The sequence below is a fragment of the Cuculus canorus genome, chromosome Z, assembly GCF_017976375.1.
Source record: "Cuculus canorus isolate bCucCan1 chromosome Z, bCucCan1.pri, whole genome shotgun sequence".
NCBI lineage: Eukaryota > Metazoa > Chordata > Aves > Cuculiformes > Cuculidae > Cuculus > Cuculus canorus.
In genome coordinates, this window is record NC_071441.1 from 27146711 (window position 1) to 27168851 (window position 22141).

A 22141-nucleotide genomic window follows, 5' to 3' on the forward strand; every position below is an offset into this window, starting at 1 on the left:
GGTTTGCATTCATTCAGGCTTTTTTCATTGACTGTGGATATCCCAATAGGGAAAAGGTCCAGAATATCACTTTATCATCACTGGAAAATAAGATGCCTGCTCTGTTTCCTGTCAGATGCAGATCTGGCTACAATGATACAAGTGTTCCCTACATCCAGCCTTAGCTACTGCCGTGGCTGTGGAAAATCTGAAAATGCACAGAAGTTCCGGGTGCAATTTAAGTATATAAAATACGCAGTTCCTCAGACTGCTGTCTCTCAGCTCATGTTGTATTGAAATTAATGCATTTGATATTTATATTGCAAGGGTTATACCTCGTTATTTCACAATCTCATGGGCTCTGAACTTTGCTAAAAAGGCTGAAATTTCATAGAAGCCAGCCAATAGCAGTGAGATTGCTGTACCAGAAAACACAAAAACATTGTCTTTCTTTGGAAAATTATCGTTTCTCAAGAGGCTGTTTTTAGTAAAACAATGAATTTGTACACATAAATGTAAAATCTTGAGGAAATTAGGTCAACAGTTATGAAGGCTCTTCAGTGCAGATGTTCCAAAGAGAGCTTTAAATTACTTAGATCTTTTCCATACCTCTTGGCAAGAACAAAAGAGGATTCAGGAGCTTCATAAGCTTTTTCCAGTACCCTGATGTAACTATTTGTTTAACAGGTGAAAAAGCAACATTAGACCTTACAGTCGGCATGTCTTAGCTGGTTTATTTAATCTAGCTCACAGCTGTGTAAAAGAGTGAAAGTCTCAACCCCCAAGTGAAGAGCTCTATATCTGCTTATGCTATGGGACTTACTAACGTCATTTCAGCTAAATTAATTTTAACAAAAAGATATATACAATAAGGTACATAGAACAAGTTCTTTCACATTTTCCTCCACAAACACTGGATGCCTCAGCATGGTAGAAGACCCTATCCAAAATCTTGTAGAAATCAATGAGATTGTATTCTGTAGAACAGGGAATAAGTCTTCAAATGGGAAATGCGTGAAAAAAGTGTACCCAGTTTTTTTATACAACCCATTGGGGAAAAAATATCCTAAAGTTACCAAAGGATAAAGAATTAGACAAAAATTAAGGCATAAGCAAATCAGATACTTACAAATCCATACTCCAAGTCCCAGCACCAGCAGTAATTGAAAAACCTAACGAAGACAGCTCTCAAGAAATCACCAATTAGAATTGTGATGTATGTTGTCATTGTGTCAGAGACAGTCAGCCGCACAAATTCCTGTTAGAGCAATATTTTCTTTTGAGAATATATTAAGCAATTAATAATTACAGTAATAATTAAACACTGGACTAGACCACAATTGTGCATTGTGCTTCAACAATGAAAATACTCTACACCTTCTCTACATGCACTGATTCTTAAAAATGACAAAAAAAAATTGTCCCTGATTTGCAAGAGGTATTCTTTTCCTAATTTGTGCTTATATTATCAGATGAGACTTCCATGGTATCATTAGACTGGGAAAGGCTTCCAGCCAAGATTACTGCTACAGCAGAAACCCGAGTTGTTATCTTAAATGGCTTTTGATTCTTTTGACTTCAGGAGGATTAAAAAAAAAAAAAAAAAGTGGGAAAGTCGCAGTGAATATGGAGAGGAAAGAACAAAATACTAGTGGAAATTCTGATCCTTTTACTTTACTAAGTAAGATAGCCCAAAAGGCTATCACTCTCTCTAATCTGAAATTAAGTAAAATTAAGTAGAAAATTAGTGCAGTGATGAGCTTTTAATGTTCCTAGTTTATCATTCAACATTAGTGAAAAGAATAAAGGGATTGTTTTTTCTGCCTGTCTGCTCCCTACTAGTGATTTCTTCAGTCAGGAGTGAAGATAATCAGATGGTGAGATTGTCAGAGCGATGAAGCAATAGCAAAAGTTGTGATTCAGCGGTGAATTTATTCTCATACACAAAACAACTACAATGGGCTACGATCAAATAGAGGAAAGTGAGATGTTAGAAATTCTTTGGAAGTGACACTTTATATTAGGATGTCAATAAATATAAATGTTGGACTGAATAAAATGAAATGACTGAGCAAATTTACCCTTAAATTGCTATTGTTCTTTGCATTATGTTACTCAACTAAAGATAGACGTCTTTTCAAAAGCACACTGCTATAAGTGTACATCTATTTCCTTGTTGAATTACTCATTTTTCTTTACCTTTCCTGTTGTAGTCAGAAACTTACATTGCTTGACTGAATTTCTGATCAGAATTATCACATTTATTAGGGATTTTTATTATTTCGCTTTTCAAAACTGATAAATTTCTGCATTTTTTTATATTTTTCCCAACTTAATGCCATTTATCAGACAAAACAAATTACGTTTAGATATGAGATCTTGTAACAGATTAAGATCTATTTTCAAATATGACCTCAAAGTAGTTACATTACCTGTCCTACCATTGTTTCCCAGCATGGCCCTCTGGGAACATCTGCTGGGTCCACCTCTATTGGAGGAGCAGTCGAATTTTCTGGAATAGTGCCATTGTACAGACTGGCTTCCCATATGGTCATGTTATACTTGACTATCTTCTCTTCTTCCAACTAAGTAAATAAATAAATTGGGGAAAAAAAAAACCAACATGAACTTGTTAGCAATCCTCAACCTCTTCTCAACCCCAAGATTCTCATTACCAGCTAAGGCTTGGAAGTGATTTACAGTACGGAAAGAAAATAATGTCTTTCACTGATGTGTCTGTGACTGGCTGGAAATCTTCATCCTCACCCAGATACATGTTAAAAATAGTGAAGGGAAGTAAATATCTTGCCTTGAGATTGATTTCATCCATTAAGGCAATAATGAAAGTGTAGAGATTGCCAAGAAAAAGAGCAAAGATTCGTCCCAGTTGCCATCTTAGAGCTATTCGAGGGTGGTAGTTTTCCAGAGAACTGATTACATCAAATAAAGTTGGACAGAACATTCCCAAAAGTGACATAACCATGTTCACCTGAGAGAGAGGAAAAGAAAACAAAAAAAGTTTACAGTGAAATGTTAGAGGTAAGTTCTTTCATTATTGTTGATTTGCGTGGAGCATGTACTTCCATTATTATTTTTATTAGGTTTTCAATTTCAGGAAAAGTAAAAACCACTCTGGGAGTCACAAGATGTTGTCACAGAATAAGAAAGAGATGAAAAGTCAGTTTTAATCTACTGCAGATGGATATACGAGATTTTTTTTTCATTTTATATTACACTTAAACCTCCAAAATAATAAAATGTTAGTTATTCTGACTAAAACTGATATTTTAACCATAATTCTACTATCAGAGAGCTTAGTAAAACCTATTCCCAGTACTATTTCATGCTACATCTCTTCCACATCTTCCCAATATACACATAGATGTTTTATAAAAAGCATTCCTAGAAAAATACTGTACTAAATTGAATTTATTTGAGATCTCAGCTGAACTTAATTATAGATATCACAGAATCATAGAATATCTCAAGTTGGAAGGGACACAAGAGGATTATTAAGTGCAATTCCCTGCTCTTTGTAGGACTACCTGAAATCATATGACTAAAGACATTGTCCATATGCTCCTTGAACTCTGATAAGCATGGTGCCATGAGCACTTCCCTAGGGACCCTGTTGCAGAGACCAACAACCTTCTCAGTGGAGAACCTGTTACTAATGTCCAACCTCAGATTGCAGTGACATAGCTTCATTCCATTTCCTCATGTCCTATCACTGGTCACAGAGAGAGGACATCAGCTTCTCCTCCTCCATAGCCCTCCTTGAGGAAGTTGTAGATTGCGATGTCACCCTTCAGCCTTCTTTTCTCCAAGTTGAACAAGACAAGTGACCTCAGCAAATCCTCAGTAGTCTTGCCCTCAAGGCCTTTCATCATGTTTGTTGCCCTCCTCTAATAGTTTTATGTCCTTTATGTCCTTCTTATATTGAGGCGCCCAAAATTGTACATGGTACTCAAGGGGATATCACACTGGTGCAGCATAGGGTGGGATAATCCCCTTCCTCGACCAGCTAATGATGCTGTGCTTGATGAACACCAGGACAAAACTGACTGCCAGGACACACTGCTGATGGATATTTAACTTGTCATCAACGCAAACCCACAGCCTTAATTCTGCAAGGCAGCTCTCCACCCTCTCATCCGTTAATTTGTATGTATAACCAGATAATCCCCATCCCAGGTGCAGAATCTACCACTTGCTCCTGTAAAATCTCATACTGTTGGTGATTGCCCAGCTCTCTAGTCTGTCTCAGATCTCATGTCTTCACTTCATAAGCAAATTCAGATTAATCCTATTCCTTTCTGCCTGATTTTCTTTGAAACCTCTAATAAGATTAACTCATCATCCTAACAGTATGAAATTACGAGTTTACTGAAAGCAAATTGCAAAAACCATCTATCTAGCTTTTCTAGAAAGTTTGTAATACAGCATATCTTATAAGTTTTAGAGGCATTCTAGTAATGTCATATTCCTAAATGATTCCTGAAAATTATTTCCAACTCTGCTTGAATCTTTTGGCTCTAATTTATTGTGTCAGCCAAAATGAATATAATTGAAAAAGTGTAAAAGTGCAGTTACTCAATTTCAATTCAAAATAGAATTTCATTACAAAAATTGTGTCTTTAAGGGACTGAAACCAACAAATCAGAAACAGAAAACATTGTCTCAAGCTAAGATATATAGGTTGCTGGAAAACAATAGATGTTCATTTAAGATGAACCACATTAAACAATTAAGTAAAAATAATTGATTTAGTCACAAAAATACGTAACTGGTCATAGAAGTCTAATCTTCCAATTGCTCTGAAAACAGTATTTCTCAGCCACGCTGGAATATATTTTGCTAGAAAAATGATAAATTTTAATTAATTTCTATACATTCTGCTACCAAGAGAGGTAGAACTGCTCTTAATTCTCAGAAAAAATATGGCATGAGAAAGGCACTATGCAAAAAAACACATTCACTCATTTACAAATGTGTACATTCCCACTTTTAAAATGTTTCATCCATGAGAAAATAAGTTTTCATCCATGAGAAATGAATGACTTCTTTTTTATCTTTTTCTGTTCTTGGTTTATAATGAGCTCTAGACTTAAATATTAGATTTTTACATTTGTAGGCAAACAGTAATAACAGTAATGCATGCTGTGCATAACTTGTGGCACCCTGTAAGAAGTATATAGGTATTTTCAATAATTACAGGGATTCATTTATATGTCCTATGTATTTGGATAGTGTTATTTATAACTAGAAGCATTTTGTGAAATTAACAAGGATTTACTGATAGCTCATAGCACTCAAAAAAAGAAACAGCAAACCAAATATTTTAGCTACCACCTCTTGCAGCACTTGAGTTTATGGTCAAAAAAGGCAGAATTTATATTCAGATCTGCTGCCACCTTTTACTTTATTATGTTAACAGCTGTTTGGGGGTTCATACATTAAAGATTTGAATAAATTTTGTCTTATAAGAATTGTGGATATTCCTGGGTTTGAGTACTTCCACAAGGTGATAAGATGTTCGTGATGAAAATATTGGGGTTTTTTTCTTCATAGTGAACTCTGTAAATTTTTTATCTTAATGTCTTCAAAGTATCTAACTTATTTTAGAAGACACATCGTCTCTGTCACCATTGAAAAAAAGAATTTATGCACAACATGGCAGGAGTCAACTGGAGCCAATATGACTAATCATGAGTTCTTAAATCTTATTGAAATAGGCTGTATATCCCGTCTATCAACAGAAATATTCAGTCCTGTTGTGATCCTGCTGAATCTCAAATCACAATTCAAACTGACTCTTGTGTCTCATATCAACAATTTCCAGGGGCAAATGTGCACATAAGAGGAGATGTTCTGCCCCAGCCCAACAGATGTCTAGGGATGAGCAAGAACAGGGCATACATATATGAATAATAAGTCCTAGATTATAGTATGTCCTTTGGACAGTCTTAAACATACCACTTACTAACTTTATTGAAAGTTTCTTTGTTGCTGCCTAGGGTAGGCAAGACAGAATTCAGTCTTTATGCCATTAAACAGAGCATTGACAACAAGTCTTAATAACGTCAATATGAATGAACTCCATATTTGTTACTAGGAACATTTAAGTAAATAACATGATATTTTTGGCAGAAGATCTGTGGGGTTGTTTCAGCTTGCAAGATCTGAAATATTAAAGCTATACTTTGCTGGGAAAAAAAAGAATATGTAGAAAGCTGATTTGCTCTTTGCCCCAATGTTGTTAATGATTCTGATTCAACGGAATCAATATGTCTTCTCATAAGTTTTCTCTGCTTTGAAGCATTTGAGAAAACAGAGTACCTCAGTACCACGGAGATGTTCATACTACATTCTAGCTCTGCAAACTATCTTCTATCAAACAAGAGAAGTCAATTATGTTCAGCAATTCTCATCCAATTTCATAATACTTTACCAAGGGAATCAGTGGCATTATTTTCCATTTTACGAAAATTTCCACAGTCATGGAGGAAATGTGATATGGTGCAGAATCATCATTCAGCCATGATCAACAATCAGGCCACAGCCATGTACCATGAGCGAGGCAAAGATTGATGAAATCCCTTGACAGTCCTAGTCTGCTTGTTTCCACTACTTTTCAGATCTCCACCACACCCTAGACAATTTTATCTGAACTGTGATCTCACAGAACTAGGTACTGCCTGTATGGAGAGGATGTTCTAAGAATTTACAACATTATGACAGAGGGAGATAGTCAGAGAGGAAAAGGTACTGACACAAAGTCACTAGCTGCACTTTATTAGGCTGTAAACTTCAGGAACAGATGATATAAAAGGTATTTACCCTGGTATGTTTTAAGGCCACCATAATTATGTGTAAACCTTTTTTAATACCTTAAGACATCCAATATGATGAAAACATATTTCTTACAAATTCAGATTACTATTTTAATGAAGAATGCCAATTTTTACATAGTGTTGCTTGAATTATATGTAAGAGATGTACTTTCATTTGCTTTAAGTACTACATTAACTGTTTATGGTTTTTTTTCTGATCAAAATCTCAATTCATTTGTTAATGGTAGAAATAGAAGGAATTCTGATCCAGAAAATTTAAAAAAATGTTTAAATGGCTGTTACACAGAAGCCAAAAATATTTACATAATTAAATATCAATATCCAAACAAAGGTAATATTTTGTACCTCACAAATATATTCTCTACCCGTCAATGGAAAAAAATTCTTTAGCGAAATAATGGGCAATGTTGCCTTGTCCTCTTTCCTTTAGAGACACACCTGCCCCAGATCTTAGTTCTGTGATACAGTCTTCATTGCAGTATATTTTTGTAAAGCAAACAAAAGTAAACCCACAAATATAAACATCCATAGGTTTAGCTGCTTTTCAAATAGCAGCATAAGATAACGTAACAGCTTTTGGTAGCACAGTTCTTGTTAGTATAAGTCTGTCACCACACTTTTCAGCTGAGAGAAAGCTGAATTCCTCCTGAACTGTATCCCTCTCCTAGTTTGATGCCATGCTTAGAGGTAATTTTCCTTTCAGCCAAGCAGTTTTAAACAGTTTAGATCAAAATGTAATAACTTTTATTAAATAACAACTCAATTTCAAAATCCCCATTTCTCTGGATTCTAGAGGTATATTGCTGCTGGGTTTTATGTTACTTTCTTATTTAGGTTTGGTGTTGAAAACTAAAGACTGACTTTCCTCATTCCATCATAACCATCCCAGCAGCTTTGTGACACTAGCATCTTTTTGGCTTACCTTAAATCGGGTATCTACACTCCAGCTCAAAAGATGAGCTTTAAGTAACAAACACCTAGTTTTACAACATACACCGCAGCGTTTTTGCTAAGAAAGTAAAACCCGCCCAAGTGTTCATATGGCAACACTAAATTCAAGATGTTTACTGCTGTAGCAGAAACAATGACTTCTGCTGTACACCCCTATGAGGCAGGGCTGTAACTTCTATAGAAGAAAGCACATCAAGCACAAAAAATTCATATTGGACTATTGGACTGGGCAGCTAGAACTGGAAGGTATGAGTTTCACTCTGTTGCTAAATTACAGTGTTGTATCCATGAGGTTATGTATCCATAACTTTGGGTTTGCCCACATACTAGTCACTTTGCTTGGGTCAGTCTCAGGAGGAAAGCAGAAGCAGCATGAAGAGATCTTGTGAATCCATAGAGTGGCTGGAAAATAATCTTAAGACTACAAAGCAGGAAGGGTAAAGGCCTCAAATGAAAACCGAATGCAAACGGACATTAGAAAGAATCAACCAAGAAATAATCTTTTCAAAAAAGCCCGAAGCAGAGATATAAACCCAATTCTTTTGTTAGATATTTACCACTCACACTCAGACTATTACATTCTTAGGGTGAAAAAAGGCAACATGCAGAGTAGAGGAACACAGTTTCAAACCACATCTATTTTAGAAATCTGCTAGCACGAACTTCATTTCTTTCCCACCACCCGTAGTTCTCCAGACCTTCCAGGGCAAATTTCTGGGATCTTCTGACAACAAAAAAGATGAGGTAGCCACTCCCAGCAAGTGTGCATAGGGCTAAGAAGTTGGCAAGAACCCTCAGGAATCGAGTCAAGTGAATATTTTCCTCTTTTCGGCTCTCCTGCTCCTCCACGATTGCTTCCTGCACTTGTTAGAAAGAAAAGAATATTATGCGGTCAAGATCCAACATTGTGAATGTAGTGCCAAAAAGAAAACAGCAAGTTCTGTAAGCTTGCAAGGTGTTATGAGTCTGAGTGACCCAAGAGGATAAATGTGTGATTAGCTGCCAGAAAAAAAAACCAACTGTTACACTTCAAAAACGTGCATTTGTGGGAAGAAAAGAAAAAAAAAAAAAAGTTTTATTCTGAAAGTCAGCAATTCAGAAGGAAAGAAAAGACAATTTAGAGGTAGGAAACCCCCCAAAAAAGCAAACTGCACAGCTTCAGACTGAAGAATAGTTTGTCCCATACTTACCCTTGGCCAAGACTGATAAATATTAAGATTCTGGTGTAACTACAATCTCCACCTCCTAGTTTTACCAGCAGAAAGAGCTTTTGCTCTGAAGTGTCCTCATGAAACAGGAGTTTGCTTACCACTTCTCACTTTGGTATAGAGAACAGTTGACCAGCAGGGAAGCTGAACTCCAGCATTCTAATATTTACACTTCATGGCTCTGCTTTTCTTAAGATTTGTGTCTGTTACATAAATGAAAGGAGGCTGCAGCAGCTCTTAGAATCATAGAATCATAGAATCACTAGGTTGGAAAGGACCCACCAGATCATCGAGTTCAACCATTCCTAACACTCCCTTAAACCATGTTCCTAAGCACTTCATCAACCCGTTCCTTAAACACCTCCGAGGAAGGTGACTCGACCACCTCCCTGGGCAGCCTGTTCCAGTGCCCAATGAAAAACTTAGGCAAAACTCCCATGACCTCACCCAAGCCAAGACTTCACCCTTTCACTTGGAGATTCCTTGCTCATTAGCAAAGATCACAGCGAAGATTCATGGGTTAATTTCTCAAAAATAACTATCGACTAATTCGTATTCACAGAATCACAGAATCACAGAATCACAAGGTTGGAAAGGACCCATTGGATTCTTCTCTAAACAGCTTTCAGCAAGTGACCCTGCTAGGCAGGCTCACTGAGTCTCAGTGACTTCAGTCAGTATTACCTCAGTATTTGTTTTCCTGGAACCTTTTCTTTCTACTGACTGGGTGTAGTTATCTCTTAAGCCTGTAGCTGGGAGGGTGGGCTGGGTGAGGTGGTGTATTGGCTATATCACTGATGGAAAAAGAAGGGTGTTGTGTGTAATTCAATAGTGCAGTGTTTCACCTTTCAGCTCCCATGTCATACGTTGTCCATGTGACTACAAGTTTAACATCTTGTTCATTATCTGGCAACACCTTGCCCCACCACAACAAGGGGTTTAACTCCAGCTAGCAACTAAGCACCACACAGTCACTCTCTCATTCTTTACTCAGTGGGATGGGGAAGAAATTTTGAAACATAAAAGTGAGAAAACTCATGGTTTAAGATAAAGACAGTTTAATAAGTAAAGGAAAAGACACACAGAGGCAAAGCAAAACAAGGAACTCATTCACTATTTCCCACCAGCAGACAAGGATTCAGCAATGTTCAAGAAAGCAGGGCTTCATCGCACATAATGATTACTTGGAAACTAGATGCCACAACTCCAAATGTTCCCTCTTCCTTCTTCTTCCCCCAGCTCTATTTGCTGAGCATGACATCATCTGGTATGTTATACCCCTTTGGTCAGCTGGGGTCAGCTGTCCCAGCTGTGTTCTTCCAGTCTGCTCAGGGGTGGGGTGAAGTGAGAAGCAGAAAAAGCCTTGACTCTGTGTAAGCCCTGCTCAGCAACAACTGAAACATCTCTGTATCATCAACACTGCTTTCAGCACAAATCCAAAACGTAGCCCTATACTAGCTATGAAGAAAATTACCTCACATCCACCTGAGCCATTTCCATCTTAGCAGCCTGACGTGCCTACAGTGGCCCAACTCTTGGGTACACAAGCATCTGTACAAGGTACTTTTGCAACCAGATTCTCTACTCAGGCAGCCTAGATGAGTTTGCTTCTGTGCTGCCGGTTGCTCTGCTGGCATTGCTTTATTCTGGCCACCATTCATGAGTCACTAGAGCAATAAAAGCACTGGCCACTTTTTCTCATTAAAAAAATTAATGCCAGCTGAATGTGTTTCACCTCTGCAAATTGATTCAATTTACCTTATTAAATGATAGAGTTGTTGGTTCTTGGAGCAGTATGGAGAAGGGGTCAGCAGAACTGCCACCTTGGATTTCTGGAGGCTAGACTTTGACCTGTTCAGGAGACTGATCAACAGAGTTCCCTGAGAGACAGCCCTGACAGCAAGGAATTGAGGAAGGCTGGATATTTCAAGGATGAAGTCTTAAAGGTGCAGGAGCAGGCTGTTCCCATGAGCTGGAAGATAAACCAGCAGCGAGGAAGACTGGCCTAGCTGAACAGAGAGCTCTGGCTTGAACTCAGGAAAATAAGGAGAGTTTATGATCTTTCAAAGAAGGAGCAAGTGACTCAGAAGGACTACAAAGATGTTGTGAGGCTATGCAGGAGAAAGTTAGAAGGGCCAGTGGGATGGGGGGAGAATCAGAAAAGTGAGGAAACTCATGGGCTGAGATAAAGACAGTTTAATAAGTGAAGCAAAAGTAACACACGGGCAAAGCAGAACAAGGAATCCATTCACTGCTTCTCATCAGTAGGCAGGGATGAGAGCTATCTCATTCCATCACACATAACGGTTACTTGGGAAGACAAACACCATAACTCCAAGCATCATCTTCTTCCTTCTTTCCCTCTGCTTTATATGCTGAGCATGACATCATCTGGTATGGATTATCCCTCTGGTGAGCTGTCCCTTCTTGTGCAACCCCACCCCCACTATTCACTGGTGGGGTGAGGCAGGAAGAAGAAAAGTTCTTGACTTTGTGTAAGCCCTGCTCAGCAATAACAAAAACACCTCTGTATTTCAACACTGCTTTCAGCACAGATCTAAAACATAGCCCCATACTATGGAGAAAAATAACTCTAGCCCAGCCAAACCCAGAAATTTGCCGTACATCATTACACTGAAAATTATATATTCCTTCACATGCTGCACTGGTGACTCCAGCGTAGAAACACTTCTATAACATTCACCAAATAGAATGTAGCCCCTTCACTGTTTTCACAGTGATGCATCTCAAACCCTACACAAGTTACTTATGCAATGGCAACATACTATATAAACTGAATAGAGGCCTAAGAACACCTTGTATTTCCTTGCAAACTGGGGTATATTTCATAATTCATTTGAAAACAAAAACTTTATATAATGCAAGAAAAGTAACCTCTTTTTTCTCTTGACAAAGAGCAAGTATAGTCTCAAAATTCTGAGGCCAATTCTTCTGACTCGATGTATAGCCCCTTACAGATGATCCTATTTCTTTATCTTATGCTATCTTTTCAGTGTAGCAAGAGAAGATGATAATATGAGGTTGGCAAAATGTTAACTGCATTTAAAATAAAAGGTTTTCAGACAAGCACAATAGAAACTGGAAGATAACAGAAATGAGAAAAAGGAAAATAATATTTTTACAGTAGAATAATTTTTCTAAAACTAGTATTGCAGTCACAGAGGTTACAAAAGGTACCATTAAGGTTTTTCTTCCACAGTCAAAAGGAAAAAAAAAAGATGAAAGGCAAAAAAACCAGGCTTAGAAGGGCATAGAGCTGCCCAATTCTAGTTTAAGCTTCTAGGTCCCAAGCACAGCTAATAAATGACCTTTGTTCCATCTGATTCACACCAGTGTGAATCAGACTCTCCTTAGTGAGCTCTATTTTACCTTAAAGCTTGTTGTGATAGAGGCAAACTTATTATCTGCTGTCTCCGGATTGCCAATGAGGTAGTCCCAGCTTGTGAACATTTTCCAGCTGAAATTAAAACTAGTGTCATCCCCACCACCATCATCATTTGCATTCTTTGCCATTCTACAAAAGCCAGAAAGACACAGGAATACTTTGTTAGAACTAGTGTTGCTATATGAGCATGATTTTTAAATTGTTCCTAGTGGCTTATCTACTTAGAAACTATAAGGGTTATCAGAGTTTATTCCAATAGTGAATTTTACTATAAAATAATTATATTTCACTTAAATTCTGATCCTAAAACAAAATCCATGTCTAGAATTTGAGAGACAAAAGGCTAACATATCACCAGTTATACTGTCTAAGCCTTGTTTCATTTATTCTTGTGCTTCCTACTGTTTTAACATTATGTTCTTAATACTATATTAAGCATAACTTTCAAGCTTCTGGAGATTATTTTGTGTTGCACAGGACATTAAACCCTTAGTATAGGCAGCAGCGTTAATTCTGCTACACTACTGTGAGAAGACGACCCAACCACTACGGTCTTGCAAAGAATCATTTACCACTGACTCTGAGGTATGCACAGAATTATTTGCCATATGTTTCTTTCTTTCTTGTCTTCTTCCTTCTGAAAATAATTTGACTCATGTAAGGTTTGATTTTAGGTAGAACAATTGAATTTCCTGGATGTTAGCTGACATTCTGCTAGGTGAAGAGCATTGTGAAAAGATGGGCTGACAGCTCTGTTTGTTACTTTATGCATTCATTTTTCACTTAGAGTTTAAGGGAGGGAAATGTTTTGTTATTTCAGTAAAGGTTTTCTCCATTTCCACAACACTGCAATACAGCTGCTGGTGCAGAACAATAGATAAATATGGGCTGAAAGAATCTTAGATTACTCTGGCCTTGAACATGATCTTGCATTGTCCTGCCCTTAAAATCATTATATTTTTTAAAAAGACAGTCTCATTGGTCAATAGTGAAATAATCTGGTTTTTTTAATCTACTTTACTTCAGCGCCAAGGAGAACTTACGTTCGAATCACAATCATAAAGCTGTAGCCAATAGTCCCAACTCCAACAAGGAAATACGAAAGAGGCATCCTGAACTTGAGCCATCCAATTGTCCTCTGGTTATTGTAATAACCATAAAAGAGTACAGAATACTGTGCAAAGCCCTGAAAAGTCAGCAAATATTATAATGTCATGACTGTTAAATATGCACATAATCAGAAATCGTACCAATAACAATGTGCAGAAATATTAATTTGAATGCATTCAAAACAGTTTCAAGTATCACTATAACAAATCTCACAGGATGGAAATTCTCTCCTTTTCTTTAGAAAGACTTAAAATATTTCATGTAAATTTTCAGAATTTTTTTCTTTAAATTTCTTTCAATCTTGTTTTAAACAACGTTGTTGTAAACATAAAAACATATTTATTTACTTGCAGATAAAATGCCAGATTTTTAACTTAATTTTCACATTTCTAAAGTTTACTTGCATAGCCTACTTAATATAAAATTCTTATAATATATTTTCTGTCTAGCAATGTTGTCTGCTCTTCATTAGGCAGTCATTCAATATACATTAACCAATAGCTAGCTGTGTTTTATGGATCATTACTCAGTATGCAAGTGGGGGTTGGCACTGACTTCACAGTTGTAGAAAGTGCAAAGTAGTTGCACCTTCTTTCTCAGTAATTCAAAGTATATTGCACTTTCTAAAAATCTTAATGAGAATTACCCTCTCTTTTATGGGCCGGATTTCTGATTTTTCAAAATGATTTAACTAGTATATGATTAACTGTAAGCACTTGCTTGGATCTAAAATTATCAAAAAAGCTAAAGCTTCCTGATAATCCTCAGGTTAGAGCAAGAAGTTGCCTCCAAGAAGATGACTTAATCCAAAGGATTTACAAAGACAGCTCAGCAAATACACAGCAGTGGCAAAGCTCCAACAGGATGTAGTAATTTCAAGTTAAATACGAAGTATTTGATGATGCAATTGCTTGATAAACGATGATTTACTTCTGTTCTCCTTTCCAGTTGCTCATTTTACTTAAATTGCATCTTTCACTTACATTTTATTGGAAAACATGCATTTAACTTACAGTAGATCTTATGATATATCAAATGAGTCACAGTGTTATCTGGAAAGCAATTCTAAACTGAAAATGAAATAATATACGATAAACAGAAACATTATTCAAAATATCTGTATTTGTTAATCAACATATCTCATTTTTTCTTCATGTCAGACTAGTTTTGAGAGATGTGCCTACACATAACGGGTAATAGCCCTTCTCTGATAAAAGAAATATTGTAGAACACACTTATTGCTAATTACTAGTAAAACACCTATACCAGTCAGGACAAGTCCAAATTCAATAGAATATCTTTTGCATTTTTTTGCTCTTTACAGCATCCTATAACTCCATCTTCACCCAGGTTTCAACGCAGCCTAAACCAGCTCTGGAGAGCCTTTCAGATCCTTCAGAGTATTAAAACACTTTTTAAGTCACAGTGTTCTGCAAAGTTAGAGATAATTTATCTACTGTATATCATTCAGTATTCTTTTCATGGGCTTTGTCTACTGCATCTCAACAAGAGATTTGAGATACCTTTAGCTGAGTAAAGGTATGTAAGCACAGAAGATCTCTTTCACTCCTTTCTGAGCCTAACACAAAAGATGGGTGAGATAAGAATATTGGTCAAATGCTTCATGGAAATGAGCCTTAAAAGTCTCATTTTTTAAGGTTTGGATTATTATCAGAATTGTAAGATATGCAATGCTAAATCTAATTTTCAAGTAAAATATATAAAAATCCAAAATTGCTTCTTTTTGCCATGTGAGTAAAATAAGAACAATTTTCAGTGAAGAATAAAAGAAAAATGTATATTGACCTCACCTTTTCTCTACTGTCTTAAAGATTGATTGGCTTTAGGGCTTCTTTTTTAGGATGAAACAATGTTTGCTGATGTGGATTCACTTATTTGTAACTTACTCGGTACCATACCATTCAGGAACTGCCAGCAGATGAAAGATACTGCTTTTGCCCCTCAATATTTCAGGGGATCCATCTCTTTCACTGCCCTATCCCCTGTTTATTACTTTTCCCTTCACTCCTTGTCTTAGATACTATTCTGTTATTTACTATACTTTCTCCTTCAGAGCTGTCAGATCCTATTTCTGACAGTTACTATAAACTTCTCCTCTCTTTCCACCATCTGTCTTCACTCACCTTTTCTCAAATACTTTTCTTTTAAAAACTTAGTTCCTATTTGTTGTATAAAGCTGTTAGTCTCTATTCTTTTCACAAAATCTCCAAGATACTAGGTTCCTTTTTTCCTCCAGTACCACCTTATCATCATCATCATTTAGCTTCCCAGCTACGTCTAGATATATTCTTCCTGTCATATAAATATGCAACTGCTGATGAATCAAACATAATGTCATTTTACACAGTAGTCATCTCAAAATAAGGGGCTTTTTAGAATTTTTTTCTATCCTTTTGTATTCAGAGGGTTTCCTTTTATATCACTTTATGTGACAAAATAAAGCAAAAGTAACATGTTCACTTTAAATACCTTTATAGTCAAAACATAGACAAACATTGTGATTTTCACCTATTATTATCTTATTCTCTTTAAATTCAGTGATCTACAGTTAACAAGCCTGAAATATTTCCTTGTAATTGAGAAAATGTGTATATCCAGTTAAGCTCTTTTCCAATGTTCTGTTGTCTTACAACGTGTTTCTTCCTTCACTGATAGCTAAAGATTTAAAATAGAGCCAGGGAAGCTAAATAAAGGACCAAAATCTGGCATCATCTGAATCACCAAATGAACACACTGAGCCAAAACCTAAGAGAGCCTATTTGAGAACTGTGTTTCACAAGATTAGGGAGATCTCTACACATTAATTATACTAAAAAATGACAGTATTGATGAGACGCACAGGCACCATACCCTTGTTACGTGTCTTTTTCAGGAGAGATCAAAGCTACCCTCCTGTTAGAAAGGGAACAGGTAGGAAAAATCAGCCTAAGTCTGCTTCCAACATCATATTCATGTTTGCTGTTGCTAAAACAATTCAAATGCTAATAGATATGACACATCATTACTTTAAAATCCTGGTACTGCTTACAGAAGGGAAAGAGTGTAACAGACTTGGGGAGAAATGACTCTTAGTTCAATGGATATTTATTCTGCTAATCTGAAGGAAAACTTCAGCTAGATGGACACACCTTTTCACAGGTCAAGAGCACCTTTTGATAACATTTACTGTGTGCCACAGAGAAATTTAAGTCAAAGCAACACATTGTATTAACAAATTTTACAATCAGCTGACTTCATGCAAAAGTTCATCGTCATTACATAAAGAGGCCAATTACAGAGACATACCATGTGCAAAATTAGATAAAACAATTGCTGTTAGGAAAAAAAAGCAGCATGCCACATTTAGGAATATACCATTATCTTGTTAGTACAGGAGGTACGGATCCTCGGGCTAAACTGGACATCATATTAATGGTAAAACATTAAGACGTGTCTCAGTTCAGATAAAATATCTGTATATCCTATAAGACTAAGAAAAACAACAATAAAAGAGGTAATTATTTGTTTTAGAAAAAGCCTAAAGAACACATTATTGGAATTACTGGGGTTTTTTTCTCACTTACACTGCATCCTCAATTCAGGACCTTAAAAAAACATGGGATCAAATGCACCCATAAGAATTGGAAGGTCAGTACCCAGGGATGCAGATTCAGCTTTGAGACTTTTCACGCATGCCTTTGGATTGCTACATATACTGGGGTGCATATGTGAACATTGAACTTCATTGTGTGTTCTCTCTGAAGCAAACATTTACACTAGGAACATGCAGTATTGCAAGTTTACGCACTTACGCTAAAATCCCAGAGAGTAGCAAAGTTCATAGCAGTTGCTTCTTCAGCCCTTGGGACAGTTTTTCTGGGTAAAGAGCCGTATGGCTTCCCCATCAAAGCCTGGAACCAAAAAATGAAAGCAATTTACATTTCAAAGCAAAATACCAACACAGGGAAAGGACATGTTCTGTCATTTCTCAGGAAGATTTGTTTTATGCTCCTGAACTCCTTAGTAAGGATGACTTATTTCTCCAGTTCTTTTCATTGCTCCTCACATTAACGACTGAAAGTATACTTAAAATACCCATTAACGGTGTTTTCTAAATATAATGTTCCACTAATGTCAATGGACTGTCAAGGTGTGGCCTTTTACATGGAAAAGCAATACAGAAGTCCATATTGGTATTTGTCTGACTGACACGATCAGAAGTTTCACTTTTGTTTTATTACAGATTTTATTGGGGTTTTAATCAAAATGTATGGGAAGATGCTAGAGATTTAGTTTTTGCATTCTGAGAGTCTCACTGCTGCTAACAGGATGCTTACTTACCCACAGGATATAACCTCACAGGGTCCTTTCCAGGCTTTACCCTGAAAACTGTTGAGCATTTTCTGTTTCAACTTCAATGGAAGACAGATCAGGCTATTAAAACACTCTACTTGGAAGGTGATGGAAATTCCTACCTGACTCTTTCTCATCTGCTTACTAGAAGATAAGATAAAAGGATGTGGCACAGTGAAATCAGGGTGATGGCACAATACTTGCAATTCCTTATAAGCCCTCTTTTTATGGAGACAACATGATAGCTCAAAGAAACTAGAAAAATATTACATTTCACAAAAGTTTTTTCTGCCTGGATTACATCTGCTCTGAGCAGCATTATTAAACAGTGGTGCTGCACACAACACAAAAAGTGAAGGGACTCTCCTATGACTTTATAGCCCCATTAGGCCTTATCAGTATGTGACTATTAAGGCAACTGAAAAGGATCCATGGTGCCTCAGAGGCCTGGAATTAAGACTGCTTCTTAAGTCACATTTCCTCTCCTTAGTTCTCCACAGAAAAAAACCCAAATGTTTAGCACCATTCCAGACCATGAGAAAATGCTTTCAGGACACAGCCCTGTATACATTTTTCCATCACATCTGTTTCAAGACATGTCTCTGCAGAGGCAACTGTCCACAAAGACAGTACATCTTTACAGCTTTAGTACATCTTAATATTTTTAAATGGAGCATGGAAAGAGTAGAAATTTGTTTAAAGGTCTCGTACTATGAAATCTCCTTGCAAAGAGAGAATTTCACATAACAATTTTCCATAAGAGTTTAAAAAGATTCCCACCTCAGGCACCATTACAAGTCCAAAGGTCAGTCCAAAGAGAATCATGTTTATTCCATACATCCAGCGCAAGAATATGAAATAAGATGCCACTGATGAGCCAAAGTGACCTATGAAAACACGAGATGTGAAAAAAGGGCAAATAAGTTAGTCCTCTTACGTTATTTTTCCTTAAGATGAAGTTGCTAAAAGTTTATTTAAAACAAATAAAATCAGGGAGGCTTTTCATTTTCTCTATTGTCATAATTCTAGTAACTTATTTCCAGATTGCATACTAGTGTTCACTGATCTGGCAGAGAAAACAGAAACAAAAAATAAAAACATATTTTTTATACAGAGTATTTCGTCATATAATAGCTGTAATAGTTACTAATATTAAATCCTATAGCAGCAGGATTTAAAGGAAATCATACTTTTTAAGCTTCTTTAAGCAATTTTTTAAGCATTCTTGACATTTTAAGCCTGCACCAGGCCAGATTTCACACCAAGCAGAGCAGAATTAGCTAGTGCAGAGAGTCCTTCCAAGAGCACAAAGCAGAAGTAAATGCTATTATTGGAATGCACACCAAAGCACAAAAAAAAGATCTGCAAATGTTTGTACTCTTATGTTCACTTATTTTTTTTATTTATGTGTTCCACCTGCACCCAGGTGTGGAAGCAGTGCCATCACCAGGTGCACGCATGAAGCCTTGGACGACTCCAACTCCAGACCCCTGACCCAGACCTCTGCAAAGAAGAGACTGCAGAGGGAGCAGTGAGCACTAAGGGCCTGATTTGAACAACATTCCCCAAGTCAAACCCAACAGAAGTACCAGTTCAAATTCTACCCCAACTTGCTCCGGCATTGGCCTGTTAAATATAGGGTAGCTGGCAGTTATCTTCATCTGTCTGTTACGGTTAGAAAGATACAAGATTTCAGTTCCACTACCAGTCCTTCACAGGAAAAAAAAAGTGACCTTTCAACAGTTTTACTCATACAAACTCTAGTTAATGAGCCTGATGCATTTTGATGGCAAATAATAGGAAGCAAATCTCTCTGTCCAGAGGAGTTTACATTTGTATTTCCACACTGTTTTGGAAGCCTTGTAGCACATTAATCAGCTCTGTAAAATGAAGTAAACATGGCTGGTGCTATTTAGAGTGCATATGCATGCATTTTACTAGAACAAGAAGATCTATATAAAGTCTAAGACAATTAAACCCAGAGTATAAAGAGAGCTCAACGGGAAAGAGGCATTTATCAGGGCTGTAAAGGAAGCCATTCTGCCAAGGATTCCAACATTTCAAATTCTGGTTTATTTACAGTTAGGATTAAACCACAGTTTTCAAATTTTGCACGAAGAAGCAGCCAATCCTAGCAATGGCCCACAAACTGGGAAATCTGGGTGGAGAAGTAAAGCATGAGACTTTGAGTTAGTCAATCTGGCTGTGATATGCTGATTACCCAATTAAAACCGAGCTTTGAGGACAGCTTGGATTCAAACAAATGAAGGCCAGGAAATTAGGATGATTTCTGATTTCAAGACACTTTTGATACTGTAGACCTCTTCATGCTACAATAGTTCTTTTACCCAAATCCTAATATCCCCATTCTTTTGGTAATGGCTCCTTTTCCTGCATTTTGTTACAGATCTTCTACCACTTATCCTGATGAAATCACTGCCATGCATCCATCTGGAATTAAGGCGCTGCATTGAAATTACATGTATCAGTACAGTTACTGTGAGTAACAATACACAAAACTGCTCATGGGTTTTATTCTTTTTCATCAATGAGGCTGGAACAGCAACCTGTGATAGGTGAAAAGTTTAGCTGGGATAATTTAGCAACAGGTGCCCTTAACTACACTTCCGGAGTGGGCAGGTCTAAACAGGGGGTAGCAGAGAACGTGAAAAATGGAACAAAAAGCCTGCACCAGCTGTCAATAAAACCAGTCCAAGCTTCACCAATGTTTTGAGTTCACTCTGGGGTGCAACAATTTCCGGCTATGACTGAAGGAGTAATACTACATATTACATCCATAGCTACAACCTCACTATACTGTGCATTGGCATGCATATCGTCATGCATAGTAGAATTTTCAGCAGTGGAATGAAGAGTCATCTTGTCCCAACACAGCAATGTTTCCCATAAAGTCTTGTGCTCAGAGATTACTGAATGTCTATTCTGTAAGGTAAAGAAGCATTTCTTCTAAATATAAATATGTTATTTAGATACATGTTAACATTTACACTTCGTACATTATATGGCATAGTATTATTCGTACATTATATGGCATAGTATCATTCGTACATTATGGCATAGTATTAACGGTGATGATGGAGGAATACCTATAAGTTTTACATCTCGTTTCTCTGGGCTAAGAGGCTGTTCAACTCTAATCCCATCTGGTGGAAGGAGCAATAGCTACCTATGAATATTTCATTTTCATAAATGTTTAGCTGGTGGATAAAATATAATACTTACCTTTGTGTATGCATATGTCCTGGTGGCAAAATTATCACAAAAGAAGCAGTTTAAAAATCATAAACTATGGTAGTGAAATGGTTGTGTAATGGAAGGCATTTGTACAGACCCAGCTCTGTGGTGGAGAACCAAGCCAACACATCTTTCATCATCAGATTGCCCAGACTGGTGTAAAAAAAAAAACCCGGCCTGCTTTACCTGTCACAATCTGATGTCTTTTCGTCCGTGTTTCACTGTAATGTTTCCTCCAAAAATCAGCTGTTACGCAGATAGTGCTACCTCCAATATTTACACAACCATATTTTGCCACACGAGACTGCAGCCTGTGGGAACTAACATGACTACGGACATAAACAATTCTGTCTAATAACTGTATCTTTTAAAATATTGATCCTGGTGTCCAAGCCTAGAATTCAACCATTTTCTTCAACTGTCCTCAGTATTTTGGGTGAACTGAAGGATCCACTGGTTACTTGTGAGGTGTTACCTGTGCCAGCAAGATTCTCTAAGGTGTTCAATGTGCTCTGTTTATCAACTCTTGTGTAAGTTCTTAAGCCATCAAAGATATTTTTTCTGCCAAATTCTTTATAAGCAGTATCAAGGTACATTCTGTTCATTGCCTGATGTCATGTTTAAGTCAGTAATGTTACTGTCATTTTACAAAGGGCTGAACTGAGCCCCAAAAGACAAAGCCATTGGTGACAGCAGTCAAAGGTCAATCAGGTTCTTCCTCAGTTTGGAGCCATTTGGAAACATTCCTCCCTTTGCAGAGCTGCTTCTGCTGCTTTTTTTAAATCAGAATTGCACATCTGAAGACAGCAGTTTTTAAGACATTTTACTCCCTAACGTTCATGCATACAAGCTTGAAGATGACTCTGTTGAAAAGGAGGCTGCTCCTTCATCAAATCTGGAGCTTCAGATCAGATTTTGATATAAAAAAATCGTGTTACGAATTATCTCGTACTGACTCTGCTAATCTGTTTGTTAAATGCCAAGATGAGAGGAGAACTCTTTCCCTATTATTAAACTTGATACAA

The 22141-nt window shown here is 37.0% G+C and overlaps 1 protein-coding gene across 1 annotated transcript in view; it reads right to left on the reverse strand.

Annotated features, from left to right (window-relative positions):
* Nucleotides 1-22141, reverse strand: part of TMC1 (transmembrane channel like 1) — a gene marked incomplete at its 5' end in the record, with an annotated part of 120051 nt that overhangs the window by 11547 nt on the left and 86363 nt on the right. The window contains 8 exons of the mRNA XM_054054013.1: nt 1109-1237; nt 2412-2564; nt 2789-2968; nt 8448-8642; nt 12383-12527; nt 13442-13584; nt 17321-17419; nt 18642-18748. Of these exons, the coding sequence (XP_053909988.1) occupies nt 1109-1237; nt 2412-2564; nt 2789-2968; nt 8448-8642; nt 12383-12527; nt 13442-13584; nt 17321-17419; nt 18642-18748 (1151 nt within the window). The remainder of the gene's footprint in view (nt 1-1108; nt 1238-2411; nt 2565-2788; nt 2969-8447; nt 8643-12382; nt 12528-13441; nt 13585-17320; nt 17420-18641; nt 18749-22141) is intronic.